This window comes from Lissotriton vulgaris, unplaced genomic scaffold (assembly GCF_964263255.1).
Source record: "Lissotriton vulgaris unplaced genomic scaffold, aLisVul1.2 SCAFFOLD_8514, whole genome shotgun sequence".
NCBI lineage: Eukaryota > Metazoa > Chordata > Amphibia > Caudata > Salamandridae > Lissotriton > Lissotriton vulgaris.
The window spans coordinates 39,163-59,869 of record NW_028244626.1 but is presented as its reverse complement, the minus strand read 5'-3'; the positions used below and the strand labels follow the sequence as shown (position 1 = coordinate 59,869).

At 43.6% G+C, this 20,707-nt stretch overlaps 1 protein-coding gene across 1 annotated transcript in view; it reads left to right on the top strand.

Moving 5' to 3' along the window:
- Nucleotides 1-1,774: 1,774 nt before the first annotated feature.
- The window catches only part of LOC147667178 (cell adhesion molecule CEACAM5-like), a gene marked incomplete at its 5' end in the record, with an annotated part of 56,114 nt that continues 37,181 nt past the window's right edge, over nucleotides 1,775-20,707 (top strand). Inside the window, 4 exons of the mRNA XM_086948869.1 lie at nucleotides 1,775-2,053; nucleotides 4,842-5,105; nucleotides 18,341-18,613; nucleotides 18,709-18,969. Coding sequence (XP_086804995.1) covers nucleotides 1,775-2,053; nucleotides 4,842-5,105; nucleotides 18,341-18,613; nucleotides 18,709-18,969 — 1,077 coding nt within the window. The remainder of the gene's footprint in view (nucleotides 2,054-4,841; nucleotides 5,106-18,340; nucleotides 18,614-18,708; nucleotides 18,970-20,707) is intronic.

The window sequence follows — 20,707 nt, the reverse complement described above, 5'->3', positions numbered from 1 at the left end:
AAAGCCTATACTTTCCATAATGTTGCAGTATTTTCAGTTCTGCCTGTTTACAAATATCATTGCCACTATCTTGTTTAGTTACATAGCAACTACTATTCCTATTGCGTACCCTAAATTATGTTTTTGGTTTTAATAAAGCATAAAATAATGCATCTCTAGTGTGAATTCTTTAAGTGTCTATACACAATGAACAGGTTTTGTAGTCCTCTAACTGTTTCATTGACTAAGGACCTGATTAAGAGTATGGTAGTGTGGCAGAAGGCAACCATGCCAGCGCCTGCTGCCACACAGCCAAATTCGTCGGCACACCGCAAGGCAGATTACGAGTTAATTCATGATCTGGCGGGTGGTGCTTTGGAGGTCCCAGGGTGGGGCCTTTCAAAGGCTCACATCCGACCACCAAATAATTAGGCCCTAAAACGTTAGTGAGAGGGGTTCCAGACAGCCTTTTCTCAGCCCATATTGTGAAAAGAATTCTAGAAAACTTAGCAATAGACTATTTTATACCACTGAGGAGTAGTTTCAGTACTAGCAGTGGCGAATCTTGAATATTTCAGTTCCTTGTTCTGGCTTCAGTTTTGAATATATTGAGTTTTGAGAAACTTGAATCAGCTTACATGTTCTTGACACTTAGAAAAAGTTTGGAAAGGTTCATGCAGGATATAAAACAGACTTTTGGGATTCCGGAGTTGGGAGCACACCGCTGACCTCTTCCGCCGTATCGCCCCACTGCATCATGGTCTGTGCAGTTCAAGTATTTTCAAGAACAGTTCAAAGTTAAAATTTCCAAAGTATTTCACCTCAATCGGTGCAAGTAAGTGCTTGTATTGTGATCATCTCTATGATACGGCGGAAGAGGTCAGCGGTGTGCTCCCAACTCCGGAATCCCCATATAAAACAGACTTGTTTGTCATCTGTTATGAATCTAGGATGGGCAACTAATGACTGTGAGTAGAGGATTTATGTAAATACTAAATATAATTTGTGAATATAGTGATGCTTAGGGGGCTGATATTTAAAAGGTATGGTCGCCATGTTTTACTCTCTGAAGGAAAATATGTGAAAATCTATTAACGAGCACTGAGCTAAATCAAATGCCATGAGTTTAAGTTGGCCTATTGGAATTGCATGATCAAGTGTGCTGATCACTGATAAGAGGAGAGATATTTGTGTTGTAAACAGATCACTATTGGTGTCTATATGAAATATGAACTTCATTATTCTGTAAAGATAGCTGCTCAACTGGGAGTTCAGAATGTGTATTGTCTAAAAGTCAATTTTTGTCTAGATGTTAAAGTTGTGTGACTGACATCTTCGTAACATTTAGGCTATAAGTTGTGGACAGAAGGCTGCTGACATGTTGAGAATATCTTTGTCAATCGTGTGTGGCAAATGAATTGTAAACTCCATATGCCTGTCCAGCACCATAGTGACCTGACCTTTAATACAAGGAAAAATAAGGTAAAATTGTGTTTTGTCTATGATGTCTTGGAGATAAATCCATAGTTCCACACTAGATTCATTAGGAAATTATATATTTTAGGGCATAAAATATAAACCAGTTAATACACTAGTGACAAATATTGGGGGATACCATTTCATAGTGGTATTCGACAGGTATTAAGCATAGTATTCCAGTACCCAGAGGTACTCGAGGATTGAAAAAGAGAGAATGCTCCTAGAAGGATAGATGGAGATGTTGATGGAAAGGAGAGGTCATAAATAGAGAAATGCATCTGAGTAATTGACATTTGCACCCTTTTCTTCTCTACAGAGAATGTTTCTATCCCTGTTATTCAACCTGCGACTCAGAACCCGGTAGAGAATGGATCACTGGTTCTGGTCTGCAATGCATCGGGTACAGACGTCTCCTATCAGTGGTACCAGAATTACAAGTTGGTTACATCTGGAGGAAGGATTAATATCACTAGTAACAGCCAGACTCTCACTCTTTCACCCTGCACCAAAAATGACACTGGAACCAACTTCACCTGCGGGGCGTCCAACGCTGTCAGTCATTCCATCAGCAGCCAATACACTCTCACCATTAGCTGTAAGTGTGACCAGGAAACTCGTCATTTTCTTTCTTTTGTCAACTACTGCAAATACAGACTTTTTTAGCATTATATCTTAAAAGGGACTAGACTAAGATAGTTTGTTCTTTTAACACAAAGGGCCACATTTGAGATTATTGGGATTAAGAGGTGGAGATATGAGGGCCAGATATACTGATGCAAGCTGGTATTTCCACCCCGTAATCTCTAGAATCATTCATTGCTATCCCAGAGCTGTGAATAATATATAGGTCTGAGAAGAAAAGTCCTTTACCACATGTGGATTCTTTATTCCAAGGAATTTCTAGGGTACATTTTACACCTGCTGAAGGTGGAAAATGTCCTACTATCTCTGCACCCAGTAATGTCAGGTGTGGGAACACGGGCCACTCAAAATCAGATGGATAATCCTGCCCCCAGACATAACACTCTGAACACATCTGAAGTTTCATCAACAGACTATGAAATGACATTAAATTACACAGGATCAATACAAAAAAGACAAGAACATACTGAAGACCTTTACTTCCCTGCCCCTTTACCTGCTGCTTCAGAGCCATGTAGGCCTGAGCTTGATTTACAGCTCTGCTGGTGGCTGTTATCTCCAGTTGCTCTATCCTATTTGCTGAGGCTTACTAAAATCAGATTAGTATTTTGTGTCTCCAATCATAATGCTAGGAGCTGATCCTCTGTAGTAGTTACACATTCTATGGGATATTTTTCTCATGACCCCTTTCCTCCACTCCCATATGTTGTAGTCTCAGTTCTAAGTAACATGTCTGCTGAAAACACTACTGTTGCTTAGGTGTGTTTCCTTAGGGCACACTGACACAACTCTGTAAAACCTCCTCTCATGCCTTTCCTCCACACTAGACATGTTTACAGTCTCTCCTCATTAAACTTAAGGCTTTTTATATGCTCAAATGTCAGTTCAGCTGTTTCCAGTCTGTTGTTTTCTGCAAAGGTGAAGTGCTGGATACCCTACTCCAGGTGACATCTTGGGAATGAGATGAAATGTGGTAGCATACTTTTGTTGAATCCCACCTTTCTCCCAGCTACCACATTGCTTGTAATAGAGCTTTTTCACTTTAAATTCATAGTGTCCGGTAATCCCAAGGCCACTTCAGGAAGTGTCTCTGACCATGCACCTCTGCCCATACTGTTAACACAGCCTCTGAATCCTTACTGGATGAACATAAACCTGTCTGCATGATGTTTTAGTTACTATTCCCAATCCAACTTTCCATCTTAATTTGACCTACATGTTCTATTCACTCTAGGGTGTACAGTGTTACTAATGTCTATTCCAAAATCCATATCCAACTTCTGCCTGCTCGGCAGCTCTGCTTATGAATGTAAGTTGAACAGCAGATAATGGCTGATCCCTGTGCTATCCGAGGCAGCACCCCCCTTGCCTCCATTTGACTCCACTGACATTCATATGACATTTGAAAATATTTTACAAGTTACTGTATAGGAAAATGCAAAGGTGATGGGTGGAACATCTGTAAACAGTCTCAGCCACTTTCAGCAGCTTGGGAGCTGCATTCCAGTCCATCATTTTTCACCCGCCATGTCACTCCAACTAGAAACCCATTAAGAACAGTCCAGTCCAAACTGCCAAATTAGGACCCATCAGAATAGGAACACAAGCAATCCTGTACCCATTTTGGCATCTTTAGGCATCATCGGTGTGCTCTAATCAGGAACCTGGTCTGGGAATCCCCGTCGCACTTAAGGCACTGTATTGAGGAACACAAATGTGATGGCTGGAATGTCTTCAAAAAGTGTCAGTCACTGGCAAGTGCTCTGGTCGCATTCCAGTCCATAATTTCTCACCCATTATGCTACTTCAGAAGACCAGCTATATGCAAATCAGCCTTGGTCCTGCTCCAATAGGAAAAGTCTTGTCCTAACTACCAAGCCAGATCCCCTCTGAACGGGATCACAAGACTGGCACGGCCTTCATAAGCCTTGTAAGTGTGATACAGCTTGAGTCCTGTGGCACAGTGAGCATGGGACCCATGTCTGGGTACATCCATCACACTGAGGATAACACAAATTGATGGGTGGAATTCTTGCAAAATGTCACTGGTCTAGAGTTGTTGGTCTTCATATCTGGAGGGGACATACTCGGGCAGTTAGGTTTGGACTGTTCCTATTGGAGCAGGACCAATGCTGGTTTGCGTATGGCTGATCTCTCTCTAGAATGGCACTGTGGGTGACAAATGATAGTCTGGGATGCAACCCTGAGCATACACCAGTGATTGAGGTTAATTCAAGCACTCCTTCCATCGCCTTGTAGTTTGTTGCAGTTGACACCCTAAGTGCAATGGGTATGCTCAGATGAGAGGCCAGTGCACACTATTGTGCTGTAAGACTGTAGCTATTCCTCACTGATGAGACCAAAGTAGGCCAAAACTGGTCTAGGGGTGCGGCCAAGCAATCTCCAGCTGTTGATATTAATTTAAGCAGCTCTTCCATCGCTTTTTTTTTTGTTATGCTCAGTGCATGCTTTTGGACTAAAGATATACATCAGTTTACAGCTGATGACCAGTTCTTTAAGCCTATTCATTGAACAAGTTATACTTTTCTCATAGTAACAGATTGAGTCTGTACATTTCTCATTACATTTCTTTAATCTTAATTTTGTCTCAACATCTAGTACTTTTAGAGCCTCTGTCTGAAAGACATTCAGCATTGATCAATACAAACACGCTTAGAATAGCAGTGTTTTGTCAGCTTGTTTAATTATTATAAAATGTCAATTTAATTTGTTTACTTCAGATGGACCTGACATTCCGGTGATTTCTGTCAACCCCAAGAAGTCGGCTTATGAAGTCGGCTCAGCTATCTCTTTCTCTTGCACGGCTACATCTTACCCTCCTGCACTGTACACATGGCTTCTCAATGGGCAATCCTTACTGAGGACAGGACCTGAGCTGGCCATTAACTCTCTAACTCTGACTGACTCTGGGAACTACACCTGTAACACCTCTAACAATATCACGCACCTCTCTAAGCACGCAATATGGGCGATCCACGTCCTGGGTGAGTAACCATATCATTCCTTCCTGATGGAGTGATGAGCTGACCTGCTGCTACCTAGGTGGTGTTGGTGGTGGACCCTTTTAGTCTTTCACATTCCTTGTTTGCCAGTTGTCTCTTGTCCAGATATTGTGTTTTATGTTATTTCAAAGGTGGCTGTGAAGTAATTGAGGTAGATCACATGCATACACGATTAAGGGGTGACCTTGGTTAATAATAAGCTCTTTGCTTAACTAAGACATAAAATGTTATAGAAAACATATCAAACGTATGTGACCAAAACACTGTGATAACCAAGTTATTAAAAAGTGGATATGCACCAACATAAGACAGAATTAAAATGAAACACTGTGTGCTTATTAGATGGATCCTAATTATAGAGATGACTTCAAAAGTGTAGGTTAATTTAGTCTTGGGCATTCTTCTCCAACAAGTAGCTCGTGGGCTACTGGGATCTCTTTAGCTATCTGTAAGTAGCATTTCTATATGCATTTCAGCTACCAAATTAGAAGTTTTTGCTTGATTGAATTTGTATATGTATGCCAAACTTGAAAAGTGTGTATTTGAGACCAAAATGTTCATGCTTTCTCCTAAGCTGATCTTTGCACAAAAATGGTTGGATATAGTTAAAACTGATATATGAGTGATAAGTCATGCTGAATTTGAGAAACTTATTACTAATACTATAACCTTGGAGCCTGGGACATTGAAGCTCTGTCTATCAAGTATTACTCGTGTAGACCGCTGGCAACTCTGCCTGATGCACTTTGGTGATCTCTTCTAGTCATCCAGTATATGGTGGCGGCTAATGTAACCTCTTCTGATGTTGTCACTATTACAAGACTAATAGTAACAGTAGGTCAGGATGATTTTATTGAAATGAAGTTGCTTTTGCTGCAGAAAAGGTTGGAGACCCTTAGACTAGGATGTCAATTATTAATTTATACTGTATTAGCTCATTAAACAAGCACTGGCGTTGCCAATAGGTCTCGCAGTAGGAAAGTTGGAGCTATTGGTTTTGTAAATGACAAAGCCCTTTATGTTTTTAAAATGAAAACAAAAATAAAAGGCATTGTTATTTGCAATTGTAATAGCTCCAACTTTCCTACTGCGAGACCTATTGGCAATGCCACTGCTTGTTATATAAGGATCTTCAGATGTATGGCAACTTTAGCTGCGAATTCTAGAGTTCTGCGATTCGGCTGCACTTTTGACGTAGGGCCAAGATTCGCCCAGAGTTAGCACTGCGCACCAAATGTATTAAATAAACTTATATCGACGTTTTAGGTTTTGTTTTTTCCGTTGCTGCCGTAGGCTACTCGGTCAGCCGGTTTTAACATTTAAGCCAACGGCGGTTTGCATGCTCAGATTTTGAGCTCACGTTTACGTTGTTAAAAACAGAACTGTAAGTTAAAGGGGACAAGGTGCTGTAAGCTAAAACGCAGGCATGACAGAGCTCACCCGCCATGCCCGTATCTGCCAATGCTTCGACAGCTCACATACGGTCGAGTCTTCGATATTAACCTCATAGCTGCTATTAAACATTCCTCCCCAGTGCTGCGCTGTCCATTGGAACTGGTGCTGAATCGACGTCCAATGGTCGTGCGCAGCACTGGGGAGGTAGTGCTGCCGTCGGCCAATGCACCGAGGCAGCACTTAAGGGGTTAAGCACGATGCCAGAACTGGTCGTGTCACATTTTAGAGTAGTTTGATTCTGGAGCACAGTTCTATGAAATAGGGTTAACGTTTTGTAACTGCATGCAAACATACATTCTCACAATGGGTCACGTTAAAATGTCAACTTTCGAAAGTTACTTCGATGCCATTTAGAAGCACATTAAGGTCATATATGCACATATCTGGGAGACAGAAGCATTACATTGCTTGACATTCCACTAGAGGGCATAAACATGGTTTCTGTTTTTCAGAGTGCGGGCAGAATCATGGCGAAACGAGCGGGCCTAGTTCCACAGTAGCCCGCCACATTGGCATTTTGCCAGTTTCAACCAGTTTCTTCTAGTACGGCTACTCGGCAACTTAACGTAAACGTGCCTCAGTAAAACAAATTTAAGACATCCATCCAACCACCTTATATGGATTTGTATCTAAAAAAATGTTTAAAGCGGTAACAGAACAAAAAATGCAAAACCCTTATTTACAATTACTGGAGTTCAATAACTTTCAACGTTTTACACAGGAGAACACAGAAATGTTTAACTCTTACGCAACACAAAGGTGTGCATACGGCAGAAATACGTATGTCACGTGGGAAATAGGCAATTATAAACACTTAATTCGCAGAGGACAGATAACAAGGGAGGAGGATGGCAACTTTCCAAAAATGTCAATGAGTGGCATTTTATGTCAAAATATTTACAATATGTGACTCGCTCTAACATGCTAACGTATAGGGTGAGCTTAAAAGGCAATGTGCAAGGAAAGTGCTGAAAAAGGTGACGTTGCCGCGTTAGGTACATAAAGCTGTGTAGCAGAATGGAGGGCGGGCAGCAACCCTTGGATGCCAATGTTACCCCTCACCAAGATATAGGAGGCCTCAACATCCCCTAGAATGACATACATTTTCATCCACTCACTGGCCAAAAAAAAGGAGTGTTTTTTACAGCTTAAAGAAGAAACACGGTGGTGCCATGATGTTGGGCCGCACTTAAGTCATTTCTTCCAAAAGGGGTTAATAACTCTAGCGCTGCCGCTTTAACAATCAAACCCCAGAAATGCATCACACTTGAAATTATATAAATGAGTTAACGAGTGGGGACTGTGTTTAAATCAAAGAAAGACACACGAAAGAAAGAGAAAAGGAACGACGGAACAGTGGGATAGGAAACATTACCTATGAAAAAGGGAGACACAAAGGAAAATAAAGGAATGTAACGAAAAAGAAGAAAAACTACACGTGAGAAAAAATGAATTGCAGCGGAAAGAGGATAAAAGAGAAAATACAGCGATAAAGGAAACAAATAAAGACAAGTACGGGAAATGCAAGCGGCGGATGGGGGGTTGGGTTCACAAGGGAGAGAACAACACGAGTGGTGGGGGAAAACCACAAGGGAGACAGCAACACAGGAAGAAGTACACGAAGGAGGCAGCAACGAGAGAAGCGCACAAGGGAGGCATGGGGGAAGCTGGTAATTAGGGGAGGAGAAGCCGCACAGCACATGCTGGGAGAAGCCCTTTGATGTGCTGTGCGGCCGTGAAAAAATGCAATTAGGAGGGAGGGAGGGAGGCTGATGCGCGTGCTTGTTTGGTCATGTGATTCACGTGAACTTAAAGAAAACCGCACGAACGAAACCCTTGGTTTCACGAGCATTTTGAGGACATGAATTCTCGCTCCGCTCAATGTGCTTGCGCACATTGATAGGTCGCGAGACCTAAAAATTTATCAATAACATAAAATGAGGAGAACCCACATGTTGACATGAACCAGTGCCACATGCTTCACTTTCTCAGGGAAATCGTGAGCCCATCCGTTCACAATCTTATGTGAAACGCAACAGTGTTATTAAATTTCAGTAAACATTTAAAAATGTTATCCCGAGATAGTCTATAATAGAAGCCATTAACTATTTACCATTTATAATTTCTATGTAGAATAGGGTCAAATGTGTTTTATTATGGATTCAACATGAAATCTACTTCTGGATTTTGCTTAAACGAACAACATGGCTCATCATGGGTTGATTTTTAATCAGCTAAGATTAATGGCCCGATGTAGGACACCAAATACCGGTCGGTAACGGCCGATTTCGGCCGTTACCGACCGGTATTTGGTTTTTGAAATGTAGGGGGCCTAAAATTTACCCATTCGGTAAATTTACCGATTCGGTAAAATACCGAATCGGTAAATTTACTGAATTGGTAAATGTAGATGTAGGTGGCACTGAAAACAGTGCCACAGGCCCTTAAGAATTCGTTATTTACCACGAAAAACTATTTTGTGGTAAATAACAAATTCCTGTGTACATGCACATCTGTGCATGTACACCTGTGCCATGTGGCACACATACATGCCCTAAGGGCATGTATGTGTGTCACATGGCACACAAGCCAGAATCAGGAGTGCAACAGGGTGTCAAAGTGACACCCTGTCCCCCTTGACAATTCGGTAATTTTACTGAATCGGTATTTACCGATTCGGTAATTGACATTGATTCCTATGGGCCTCAAGGCCCATAGAAATCATTGGCAATATCCAAATCAGTAAATACCGATTCAGTAATTACGGAATCATACAGATTCGGTAAAAATTACCGAATTATATCCTAAATCTCATTTACCGAATCTAGAATACCGAATCGGTAAAATTCGGTATTCTAGAGTCGGTAAATGACATTTACCTACATCGGGCCCAAAGTGTGTTATGAATATAATCACTTGCACATTTGTGATAAAGATAGATTTGACTAATTGATTACTTCATTTTTTGATCCTATAATAGATTTCAGTTGGTGAAGTAATTCTAAAGGCAGAATCTATCATTCAACTTTAATCATTGTTAAGTAAATGTTATTTTAAAAACAGAAGAACATTTTAAAACAGGTATTTATTCCTGTATGTTAAACAGCAATGTGGTTCATCCAACTAAGCAACATAAAAAGAGGCATGGCAGTCCTTCTAACCCCCTAAACCTAACACAGTCTAAAAAAAGCCTAACCAAGTTTGGAAGTAGGTTCTATAGGAACAAGGTCAACTACAAGGAAGCTGTACTGAAATAACAAAATTCAGTTCTAAAGACTTGAAACCACATAGACAGAGACATTTACTCATAATGTGTAGATTTTGTATGTCTTGGAATAGACATGATAACCGCCTGTCTTTTCTTTTTAAGTGATTATGTCTTACGAAAGTTTTAAATGTTTTGATATCCTGTAAACTTAGCGTTAATTCATAAATATTTTAAAATACAAGAACAACAAGAACAAGATAGGATGTTACGTCACACGTCATGAATACCCCTACAATTCATTTTCATTTGTGACTTCGAACTGCTCTGCAGGTAAAAGCCTAGATATGAAATTTAGCAATTTTTGTCTGTCAATATTATATGCTTTCATTGTTGGTACAATTTGTATTGTTATTGTAGAGTATGTGTAGCTTACAGGACATGCACCGGATTGTCCAAAAAGCAGTTTTTCATCAACCGTCAAAGTATATATTTGGTGACATATATCTTCTGTAAATATTTAAACAAAACACACTATAAAACTAATAATCTCCATCTATTACTTAAAACGAATCAATTGATGAAGACATTCATAAGAGACAGTAGGAGAAAAATAACTGTCTGAAGTCAAAAGACTCTTGCACCATCTTGAGTGGTCCATGAGGCATGCAAGGCCTACGGATATTGTGCAATGCGTATTAGTTGCACTAATGACGGAAAGACATGTAAAATAACAAAAGTCACAAGCTTCTCAATGACATCTTCATGTCCCCAGTGTGTGAAATTCCCTTGCTTGTGTCGGAATGAATATTCACAAGAAACTGCAAGAGACTATACGTTCTATTTATCTAGTGCTAGTCCATTTACCTTAAGGGAGATTTCTGCAAATCCTTGTGTTTGGGTGTAAGACATTGGTTTATTGATTGAATGAAGTGAAAACCTCAAGCAACAATCACGATCCTTGTCATGGTTAACCACAAATGTCACAATATTAAACTGTGCTTAACCTTCTGGTAGCTTGGCACAAAAGCAGCCAGGCATAACTGCCTAGCTAGTTATGCAGCACACAAACAGTAATGAATTGAAAACAAAACACAAGAAAAAAATTCAACACCAAATTAGACAAATAGTAAAAAATGTAATAAATATAATGACATTGTAACAAATTAAAACCAGTAGAAAGAAGTTTTTAATTTTTACATTTTAAAGTGAATATTAGTGCCAAAAAGAACAAATCGCCAACTGCAAGTATCTGGTCGCATGAGACAGAGGCTAAATTAAAAGTCAAGGCCAAATGCAATGAAGTTCGGTTTGACTACATGCGGTTGTTTACGTCTGGTCTCGGCTTACTTTCAGACTTAAAAGAATTTTTGAAGAAATGTTCCAGAGAAGGTAAAGTTCCGCAAGGTAAGGCATCCGGTAGTTTCTAAGTAGGAGGTGTTATTGTCGGGAAGCTACGAGTTGTGTTGAAGATTTCTACATTCTGACTTTGTCACGTTTTGTTTGAAAGTTGAAGAACTACAGTGGGATAAAGTTGCAGGCTTTAGCGGACGAGTTCTCCATGAGGGTGGACATATTTGCTATGAGGCTATGAGGTCCCACTGAATTGAATGCTGCTGTGGAGAAGAACCTAGCAGGAGCTGTTGAGGAGTCAGGACAAATGGTAATGAACTTTGGACAGATTCTCAAGCAGGTCCCAATCTTCTATCCATTCCCAAGCCACTTTTTGGTGGAAAATACTCTAAGCCCCAACTTTTAGGGTAGGTTGGGAGTAGCAACTTCAGCACCACCACCAAGGGTCCAGGATTTGAGGGGCACCACTTCAGGGTCAGGGTTCCAGCACATGCCAGCTGCAAGGTCCAAGGTCTATGGAGCTTGTTATTTCTCTGTAGCTAACATAGGAGGTCAGCCAACCTCCCCTTTGTGCGCCTCTACTAGTCCTGGGTTCAAGCAGCAAGGCAGGCCTCAGGCAGCATGGTAGTTCTCTGAGGAGAAAGACAAGGCTTCAAACAGCAGGGCAATCCTCTCGTAAAAGCATGGCTGACTCTTTGGGGTGGAAATCAAGCCTCAAGCATCGGGACAGTCTTCTAGGGTATAAGGCAGTCCTTCTAGTGACTTCTGCTGGTCCAGGACTGAACTGAAGAGTTTCACTGAGTGCCCAATCATTATACCTGGTACCAGCCTTTGAAGTGAGGAAACCTTCAAGGCTATCCCTACATCTGGTTCTGGAAAGAACCTTCCTTCCATGCCAAGACTCCAAGAAAGCTATGTTAAAAAAAGACTAGTGTTAGGTTTCTTTATGCGTTGGAGGCAGCCCCTATTGAAGTGGGGCAGGGAACAGCTCCACCCCAGCAATCCTGTCAGGATGGCCCATCCTGCCCACCACTAAACCCTATTGTCTCACTGTCTCGGAGTTATACACAACATCCTAATAGCAGGGTCATGTGACCCAGGACACCAGCGGCAGGCACCATATGGGTTGAACAGGAAAATGCCAACTTTCAAAAAGTGCTGTATTCTGAATTGTGAATTAAAATCCAACTTTACAATTAAAAATGATTTTAAATTACATTCATAGGAGCCCAAACTCTATATTCTCCCAATCAAAAATGAGTACATATTAAATTTAAAAAAAAAACACAATTTTATCCAATGGGAGAGATAGTCTTACAGTTGAGAAAACCAAATGTAGGGAGTTTTTCAATATCAGGACATGTAAAACTTAAAAAACATATCCTACTTTTTAAACACACTGCACTCTGCCGTAGGGGCTGTTTAGGGCCTACAGTAGAGGAGTATTATATGTATTAAAAAGGAAGGTTTAGGCCTTGCAAAAAGGTTATTTTGCGAGGTCAATTTGAAAAATGTTTTAAAGGTAGGTTACTTTGGTGAGTTGTAAAATAAATGCTGCCAGCCCACTAAAAGCATTTTATTGACAGGCTCTGGATACATGTAGTACCACCTTACTGGGCACGTATAAGTTAACTAAATGTACCAGTGCTGGACAGTTCTGCCATGTTTTAGGGATTGAGTACCAGTGTTTTAGCATTGGTAGCATTGGTAATGGACACAGAGTCCTAAAGCCAATAAAAAGTAATTCAGAAAACAAGAGGTGAAGGCAAAAGGTTTGGTGGTGACCCTACAGAGAGGGCCAAGTCGTACAGTGGGCATGAGGCTCCCAAATAGTTTGGTTGTGGGTGACGACAACACCCTTTTGATATGAAGGGAATTGGATGGTGCCTGGCTGTTTGTGCTACAATCCAGGCCAACACGCAATGTTCAAATAGTCACAGATTAACCTGATACTGTTGTATATCACAAAAAGACTTCAAGTGTGACATTGATTGTGCTAAATTTCATCATCTGAGATGGATCAGGCAAGTGTTGCAGTGACACCTTTTGTGAATTCAAACCTCTCCCTTAACGCTCTTATCAGACTGTCCATAACGGCAGTCGGTTTGTACATTGGTTTGGCTTATTTTGATGGTGTGTACAACTAGCACCAGTGACACTCTCACAAACCCTCTTATTAGTCACTCAGAGATACCGACCCTCCACTCTACCATCCTCTTGTTCTAGGGCAGAGCACAGAACATCTTGTCTGCTTCTAAGGATGGTGGATTTAATACCTTCAGAATGGCCTTTGGGAGAAGGGGTCTGCCAGTATTTCAATCAATCAATCAGTGGTTTATAAAGTGCACAACTTACCCATGAGGGTCTCAGGGTGCTTGGGGTTTGGGAGGGGGTGCAGCTCCAGGTTAGTTGAAGAGCCAGGTCTTGAGGTCCTTCCTGAACGAGTGGAGGGGTGGAGAGTGTCTAATGTTTACCGGGAGCAGATTCCAGGTTTTGGCCGCGATGTGGGAGAAAGCCCGTAATTCTGCAGCCAGGTGACATCATTCCATCCTCACCAGCATTACCCATTTGTGCATCCTGAGGTTGGAAGTTCATGTGGCATACTTGCTAAGGTGTACCTCTCCAATGCTGAGCATGTATAGGGCAGATGTACACAAGAGACACTAGTGTCTTTCCCCTGAGTAAAGCACTAACATCACAGGGTCTCAGAATTGTGGCCTCTCTTTGGTGCTCATCATTTTAAATCTACATAAGACATCCTTTGCTCAATAAGCAATGCAAAGGAGCCCTTTCAATATGACCCAAAGGTTTTTGTGAGTACTCCATCATTAATGGCTGCCCTTCTAAACTTTCAGTTCACATTAGCTATGGCAAGAAACTGTGTGGGCTTGGAAATCTGCTATTACACTGTCAACAATCCTTAGGGGCCGATTAGGATCGCGGTGAATCCGCATCCTCCCGTCCGGCGGAAGCCACTGCCGGCCCGGAGGAGGCGGATTCACCGCTGCGGTGTCTACACAGACTAGCCAGATTAGGATGGCTGGGGGGTCATCGGCGGACGGGAAGACCGTCCGCAGCTTTCACGCCGCGGTCGCCTTCCAACCGTGGCGGAAAAGCTCTAATATGGTGGCGTGTCTATCAGACACCGCCAGCCATATTAGGATGGGGAAGAAAACATGCTTTTCCGCTGTGGAAAAGCATGTGGTCATTGGTGTTTGGGGACCCGTTGCGGGCCCCCAGGGTGAAGGACCGGGTTTTAGAACCCAGCGGCGTCAGGGAGAATGCCTGATACCTTCGAGTTCCCCTGTCTCGGCAAACAGAGACACGGGATACTTCTTGATGACGTCAAAGACCAAAGTTTATTGGCTGCAACCAGGAACAGAGATCTACGAAGCACACACGGGTGGTTCGCTAGAGACTGCACAAATTCAATGAGCGGAGCATGGTCTTTTATGCCAAAAATCAAGCCTCAGGCAACATTTCAAATTAGCATTAGGTGCATAGAAACTGACCAATGACAGTGTAACATTTTGAAAGTAGCGTATGACGACAATCTCAGACAATCCCATCTTCCGTTGTCCAGCCCACCAGAAATGACCAAGCAAATTCCAAGTTTCCTGTTCGATCAGGCCGGACAAACCCATCATAAAGCCTTCAACCCAAATCAATGATTATGTCGTAAAGGAAAGGCAGAAACAGATTGGAAGTGAGATAGAAAGGTGGGATCAGTGTACCATAAACTCGGGCACGTCCTGCTCTTTGATCTTTATCAGACCAGCTGCTGAACAAGGAACTGGCTCAGCGAGGTCGGCCTCGGGCAAGGAGTCAGTTCGGCCAGGTCATTCAAAAGTCAGCTAGGCATGCGTGTCTCAAGGACTCGCTCGGCCACAGTTATCGGGCCTATGTGAGGGCAACCATACAAAATGGCTGCCGTACACAAAATGGAACCCGGAGGTTCAAACTAAATCCTCGAATACAGAGTGTTTTCCTATATCGATTCATACGAAAACACTCAGACACGCTACACTCGCCATTTGCGGTCTGCTGACACCAAAATCGTCCATTTCCGACGATCTTTGTTGAACGGGTTCGGAACCGTCGAACCCAATTCGCAAACCACGGAACTACAAGGGTGTCGGGGGGTGGGGGGTGCACATGGGGGGTACCTATGGTACCCCCCAGCATTTACATGCACAAAGCGGCAGGCACCGCGCGGTGCCTGCCGCTTTGTGCATGTAAATGTGAAGCATGCATTTTTAACCTTCCGGCGGGTGCTGCTTCAAGCAGCACCCGCCGCAAGGTTAAAGATACGGGATCTGACCGCCAGGGTGGCGGTCGCATCCTAATTGCACCGAATAGACCTCCGCTGCCCCTGCGGACGGTCCCTCCACCTCGGGGGTGGCGGACGGACGCAGGTCCGTCCGCCATTCTAATAGGCCCCTTAGTGTGGATCTGGGTGAAAGAAGACCATGTCTGGACATGGAGAGGTGGGGGTGGACTATGGAGAATAGGTGTCATGAGCACACAGAGGGGTGATGTGGACAAAATCCAGGACACCAGACTGACACCATCCCTTGAATGGTTCATTGCAAAGGTGTGAGTCACAGCTCTACCTATATGTGAGAACAAGACTTCTAGGGAGCTCTAACAGGATGGACTAGAACCCACAAGAAGCCCATCCTGGTTTGAAAGCAGCCCCTGAGCCTGCAGGCTACTATGGAGATACTAGAATGAAAGAATGTCCCATTGGGGATTGAGCTCCAGGGTCATTTTAGGGGAATATAATCCAGAATATGTGGAGTGGGCCCCACTGACACTGTTTGTACACAGGTCTTGTCCACTTGCTGTATATATGAGATACAACATATCCCCAGGATCTTGTCTCCCTAACTCCCTGCCACCACCTCCATGTAAACCACTCTTACAACCAAACTCCTCATTAATGCCAAAGTCAACCTCAGGACCCTCTTCTTATCCCACAAGTCTGTCACATGGTGGGCCCAAAGCTCCTCAGAATCAAACAGCACAGCCTCGTTGGACATTTTCTGCACTCAAACAAACCTGGCATGCTGCAGATCTCACTAGACACTGTCTGCACTCACACAACCCTGGCATCCAGCAGATCTCCCTAGACACTGTCTGCACTCCCCAAACCCTGGCATGCAGCAGAACCTCCCTAGACACTGTGTCCACTCACACAGCCCTGGCATGCAGCAGATCTCCCTAGACACTGTCTGCACTCACACAACCCTGGCATCCAGCAGATCTCCCTAGACACTGTCTGCACTCACACAACCCAGGCATTCAGTAGATCTCCCTAGACACTGTCTGCACTCACACAACCCTGGCATGCAGCAGATCTCCCTAGACACTGTCTGCACTCACACAACCCAGGCATGAAGCAGATCTCCTTAGACACTGTCTGTACTCACACCACCCTTGAACACAGCAGATCTCCCTAGACACTGTCTCCACTCCCCAAACCCTGGCATGCAGCAGAACCTCCCTAGACACTGTGTGCACTCACACAGCCCTGGCATGCAGCAGATCTCCCTAGACACTGTCTGCACTCACACAACCCTGGCATCCAGCAGATCTCCCTAGACACTGTCTGCACTCCCCAAACCCAGGCATGCAGCAGACCTCCCTAGACACTGTGTGCACTCACACAACCCTGGCATGCAGCAGATCTCCCTAGACACTGTCTGCACTCACACAACCCTGGCATCCAGCAGATCTCCCTAGACACTGTCTGCACTCACACAACCCAGGCATGCAGAAGATCTCCCTAGACACTTTCTGTACTCACATAGCCCTGGCGTGCAGCAGATCTCCCTAAACACTGTCTGCACTCACACAACCCTGGCATGCAGCAGATCTCCCTAGACACTGTCTGCACTCACACAACCCTGACATGCAGCAGATCTCCTGAGTCACTGTCTGCACTCACACAACCCTGGCATCCAGCAAATCTCCCTAGACACTGTCTGCACTCACACAACCCAGGCATTCAGTAGATCTCCCTAGACACTGCAGCAGGGAAGGGGTGGACCTTTTCACAGTGTATGAGTGCTGGCTTTTAAGGCCTCTCCTTCCACATTAGACCCCGCCATCTCTGCTTCAGAATATTATATTCTATGTCCTCAAATGCACCAAACTGAAACTCCACGTTTTTGATTTAGTAACTTGCCTGTCAGTAACTCAATACTGATACTTCTAATATAATGAAGCTTGGAAAACATTTACCCAAGCTCCAAAACTTCAATAAAAATATTTATTTTATAGAGATCATGTCCTGATTCTAAATGCAGCCAAGGGCAATCAACGCACATAACTTTGTCACCTCCTTCACCCCTAGAAAATGTGAAGGAAAGGCTAGCAAAACCATGAATTTTACATCTTAGTTTTCCTAACAACTGGTTGACTTAACACCCTATCATTTTACAGGATCTTCAAGGTGTATGTACATAAATATATATGTACGGGGAACATCTAAAGAAGCACAAAACTGTCAATGTTATTTTCTTTCGTATTCGTTTTCCCTTCCTGTCCCCTCCAAGTAAGTTCGCAGTGGTGTCTTATGACTGTGAATCCTCTGTGCCCTTGTATGCCATCTTCCAGAGGTCTGAAGAGACCCCCGCTCTGTTGCTTCCCGCCCTCCCGATGGCAGAGTGGACTCCATTTTGTATGGATTAAACTTTTTTCATCATTCAAGAGAAACTCTCATGATTTCTTCTAAATTCTATGATTGTCACACTCAGTTAAGGCTTCGACTCACCCTCTATAGGTATTTATGTCCTTCAGTAGAGAGCTGTTGTCAAAGGTGGCACAGAATGCTTGGTTACAAACACCAATGTCCGGCTTGAGGGTGTTTTTGTGCTCTAAATAGACTGATGTTCCTGTGTCACTCTAGAAAGACAACCTGTTAAAGTACGTAGCAAAGCATCTTTACCTGGGCTGTTATCAGTGAATGGTGGGTTCACTCTTGAAAAGGGGTGTTTGAGGTATTGGGTCCCTCCGTTCTCATTATATGCATTAGTTTGGGTTCTAATAATAAACCCACATGAGATTGTGCGAAGTCCCCGGGTTGTCGGGTAGGGTTGTCTTTTCCTTGCTCTTTACCATTCCTTTGCCTGATTAATCCTTAAAGAGATACATAGCCCACTGCTCATAATATATTCCTGTCTCCTTATTCTGGTTGCAGAGCCGGTGACTAAACCGACAGTGGAAGTGAACTCGCCACTGGTGGAGAACCGGGGTCCAGCGGTGATAACCTGTGTCACCTCGAGCGCGGCTGTCACAATCCTCTGGTCCTTTAATAGCACTTCGGTTCTACCTGGAAACATCCTTCAGTCTCCAGACAACAGAACCCTGACCATCACCAACGTGTCCCGGGGGGATTCAGGGACCTACCAGTGCGTGGCCAAGAACCCCGTAAGCAACAGTACGAGTGACCCCAAGACTCTGACTGTCGCCTGTAAGTAGCCCCAGAGTTCCCTCTCTCCTGTCTCCCATCCCTTTCTCTGGTAAAGACACTCAGAGCTCACAGACCCTCTCTCTGTTCCCTTCCAGATGGGCCGGAGGACGTGAAGATTGACCCGCCAGGCTCTCAGTTGTTACAAGTGGGAGATAAACTCTCTCTATCCTGTACCGCAGGGTCCTTCCCGGTACCAGAGTACCAATGGCTCCTCAATAATACTGACCTAAAGAGACCTGGTAACATATACACTGTTGAGCATGTGACCTCGCGTGATAATGGGAACTACACATGTGTGGCTCACAACACAGTCACCGGCCTCTCTGTGAAGGCTTCTGTCTCTATAACTGTAAATGGTAAGTGCACCAGGAATAAATAAACTCCAACCTCCTTCGCCCAAGTTGAAATTATTTCTGAAAGTATAGACGCCAATTGAGCCTTCCTTCATACATGACTTTCCTAATTCTTCCTAATCTGTGTTTTTCCCCTGTTGTTATTGATCTTTTTGCCCTTATTGAGTTACTCCTTTTCTTTCAGACAGTGGCATCATTTATTGATAATATTGGTAGCATCTTAGTAGTAATATCACCTACTCTTTGAACCCCTTCAGGGCCAGTAAACATTGACTTACATAATCTGTCTTAAAATACCTGGGTTTGCCGTGTGTCAAGAGCAGTCATGAGTAACTCACACAAATAACATGCAATGAAGAAGAGAAAGACATTCATGCTGTCAAAAGATGGTTAGAGGTTGTGCAGGCAGTCCTTGTGATGTCTGCCTACTTTTACACACCTGTAGATGAAATCTGTGCTCTGTGTCCTTTCTCTTTCTCTCACTCCCAACCCTTCTTCTCTCCTCTGACCTTCTCTCATTCTTTGTAGCAATGTTCTCTTGTCTACTCATTCTCACAGATGCCTCTAAAAATGTCCTCGGCCAAATGTAAATTTTGTATACTTGTAAAGCGCACAGCTGCCCACACCGCAGGCGTCCCGGCGCTGTATACTGCTGGAGAACCCGTCCTGGCTATCCCTGTGAGATGGTCCCTGCTGGGCACCTCCAAGGTGAGTCCAGGCATCCCCGGCGTTGAAGGGGCCGTTGTGAAGATTAAGCAAGCTATTGCCCAGAGTTGCAGAGTGGAACCCAGGGTTAGAGTAGGCACCGAGGCGAGAATTATCAGGCCCCGCGGACATTTTGACCCAAGACCCTGCCGCGTTGGGAATCGAACCCTGGTCCCGGGCCTATCTCAGCTTCCGGGTCTGCCGCCTCTAACCATTGAGCCACACTTCGCCACGAGAATCCTGCACATTAAAATGCCTAATTCAAGCATTAGTGAATGTAGTGAACTATTTGTTTCCTATGTCAAATATTAAGGTGAATACATTCAGGGGGGAATTCAATGACGAGGTATATTATCTGAAAACAAGTAGAAAGATGAATATGTCATTCTTATTTATGCTATGTCTAAATATAAGAGCCTCGCAAGGAGTGTTGGAGAGACTGAGCTATTTTATGTTTGAGGCAAATGTTTTTTAATCATAAGAAATAGAATAAGTTTCAGAAGACACAATCTGAAGCAATCCAGAGACTAAATGTAAATGTTTCTCAAAAGAGTTTCGATAGCTCCATTAATACTAATATTCTCACTTTATTTATAACTAGCAGCCCGTCCCGACGTTGTCCAGGAAGGATTTTGCGAGGTGAAAGGTACTCACCAGCATCGCGCACCCCGGACACGGGCACTCCAGTAGCATTCTTGCGCCCCTGTGCATTTGGATGTGGACGCTACTCCCCGCGCTCGTGGCCGTTACTACATTTTGTTATTAATATAGCCTTTCCTTAAACAATAATGTTCCCTGTATAGCAGCCACATAGCTGTCATTGAATGTATTCATGGCCTCCCATTTCTATGCACCTCACCTGCCTCTGCCATCCTCCTCCTTTTTCTCCTCATGCACCCCCTCCAGGGTGTAGGACCTTCATCATTGTGCTTACCCAACACAAAAGCCAAGCTGTCTTATCTTGGCAAGCTTGCAGCACCCGCTCGTAACCAGGCTGGCAGTGGCACTGTCCTATGGCCACCAGGCACTGTATATC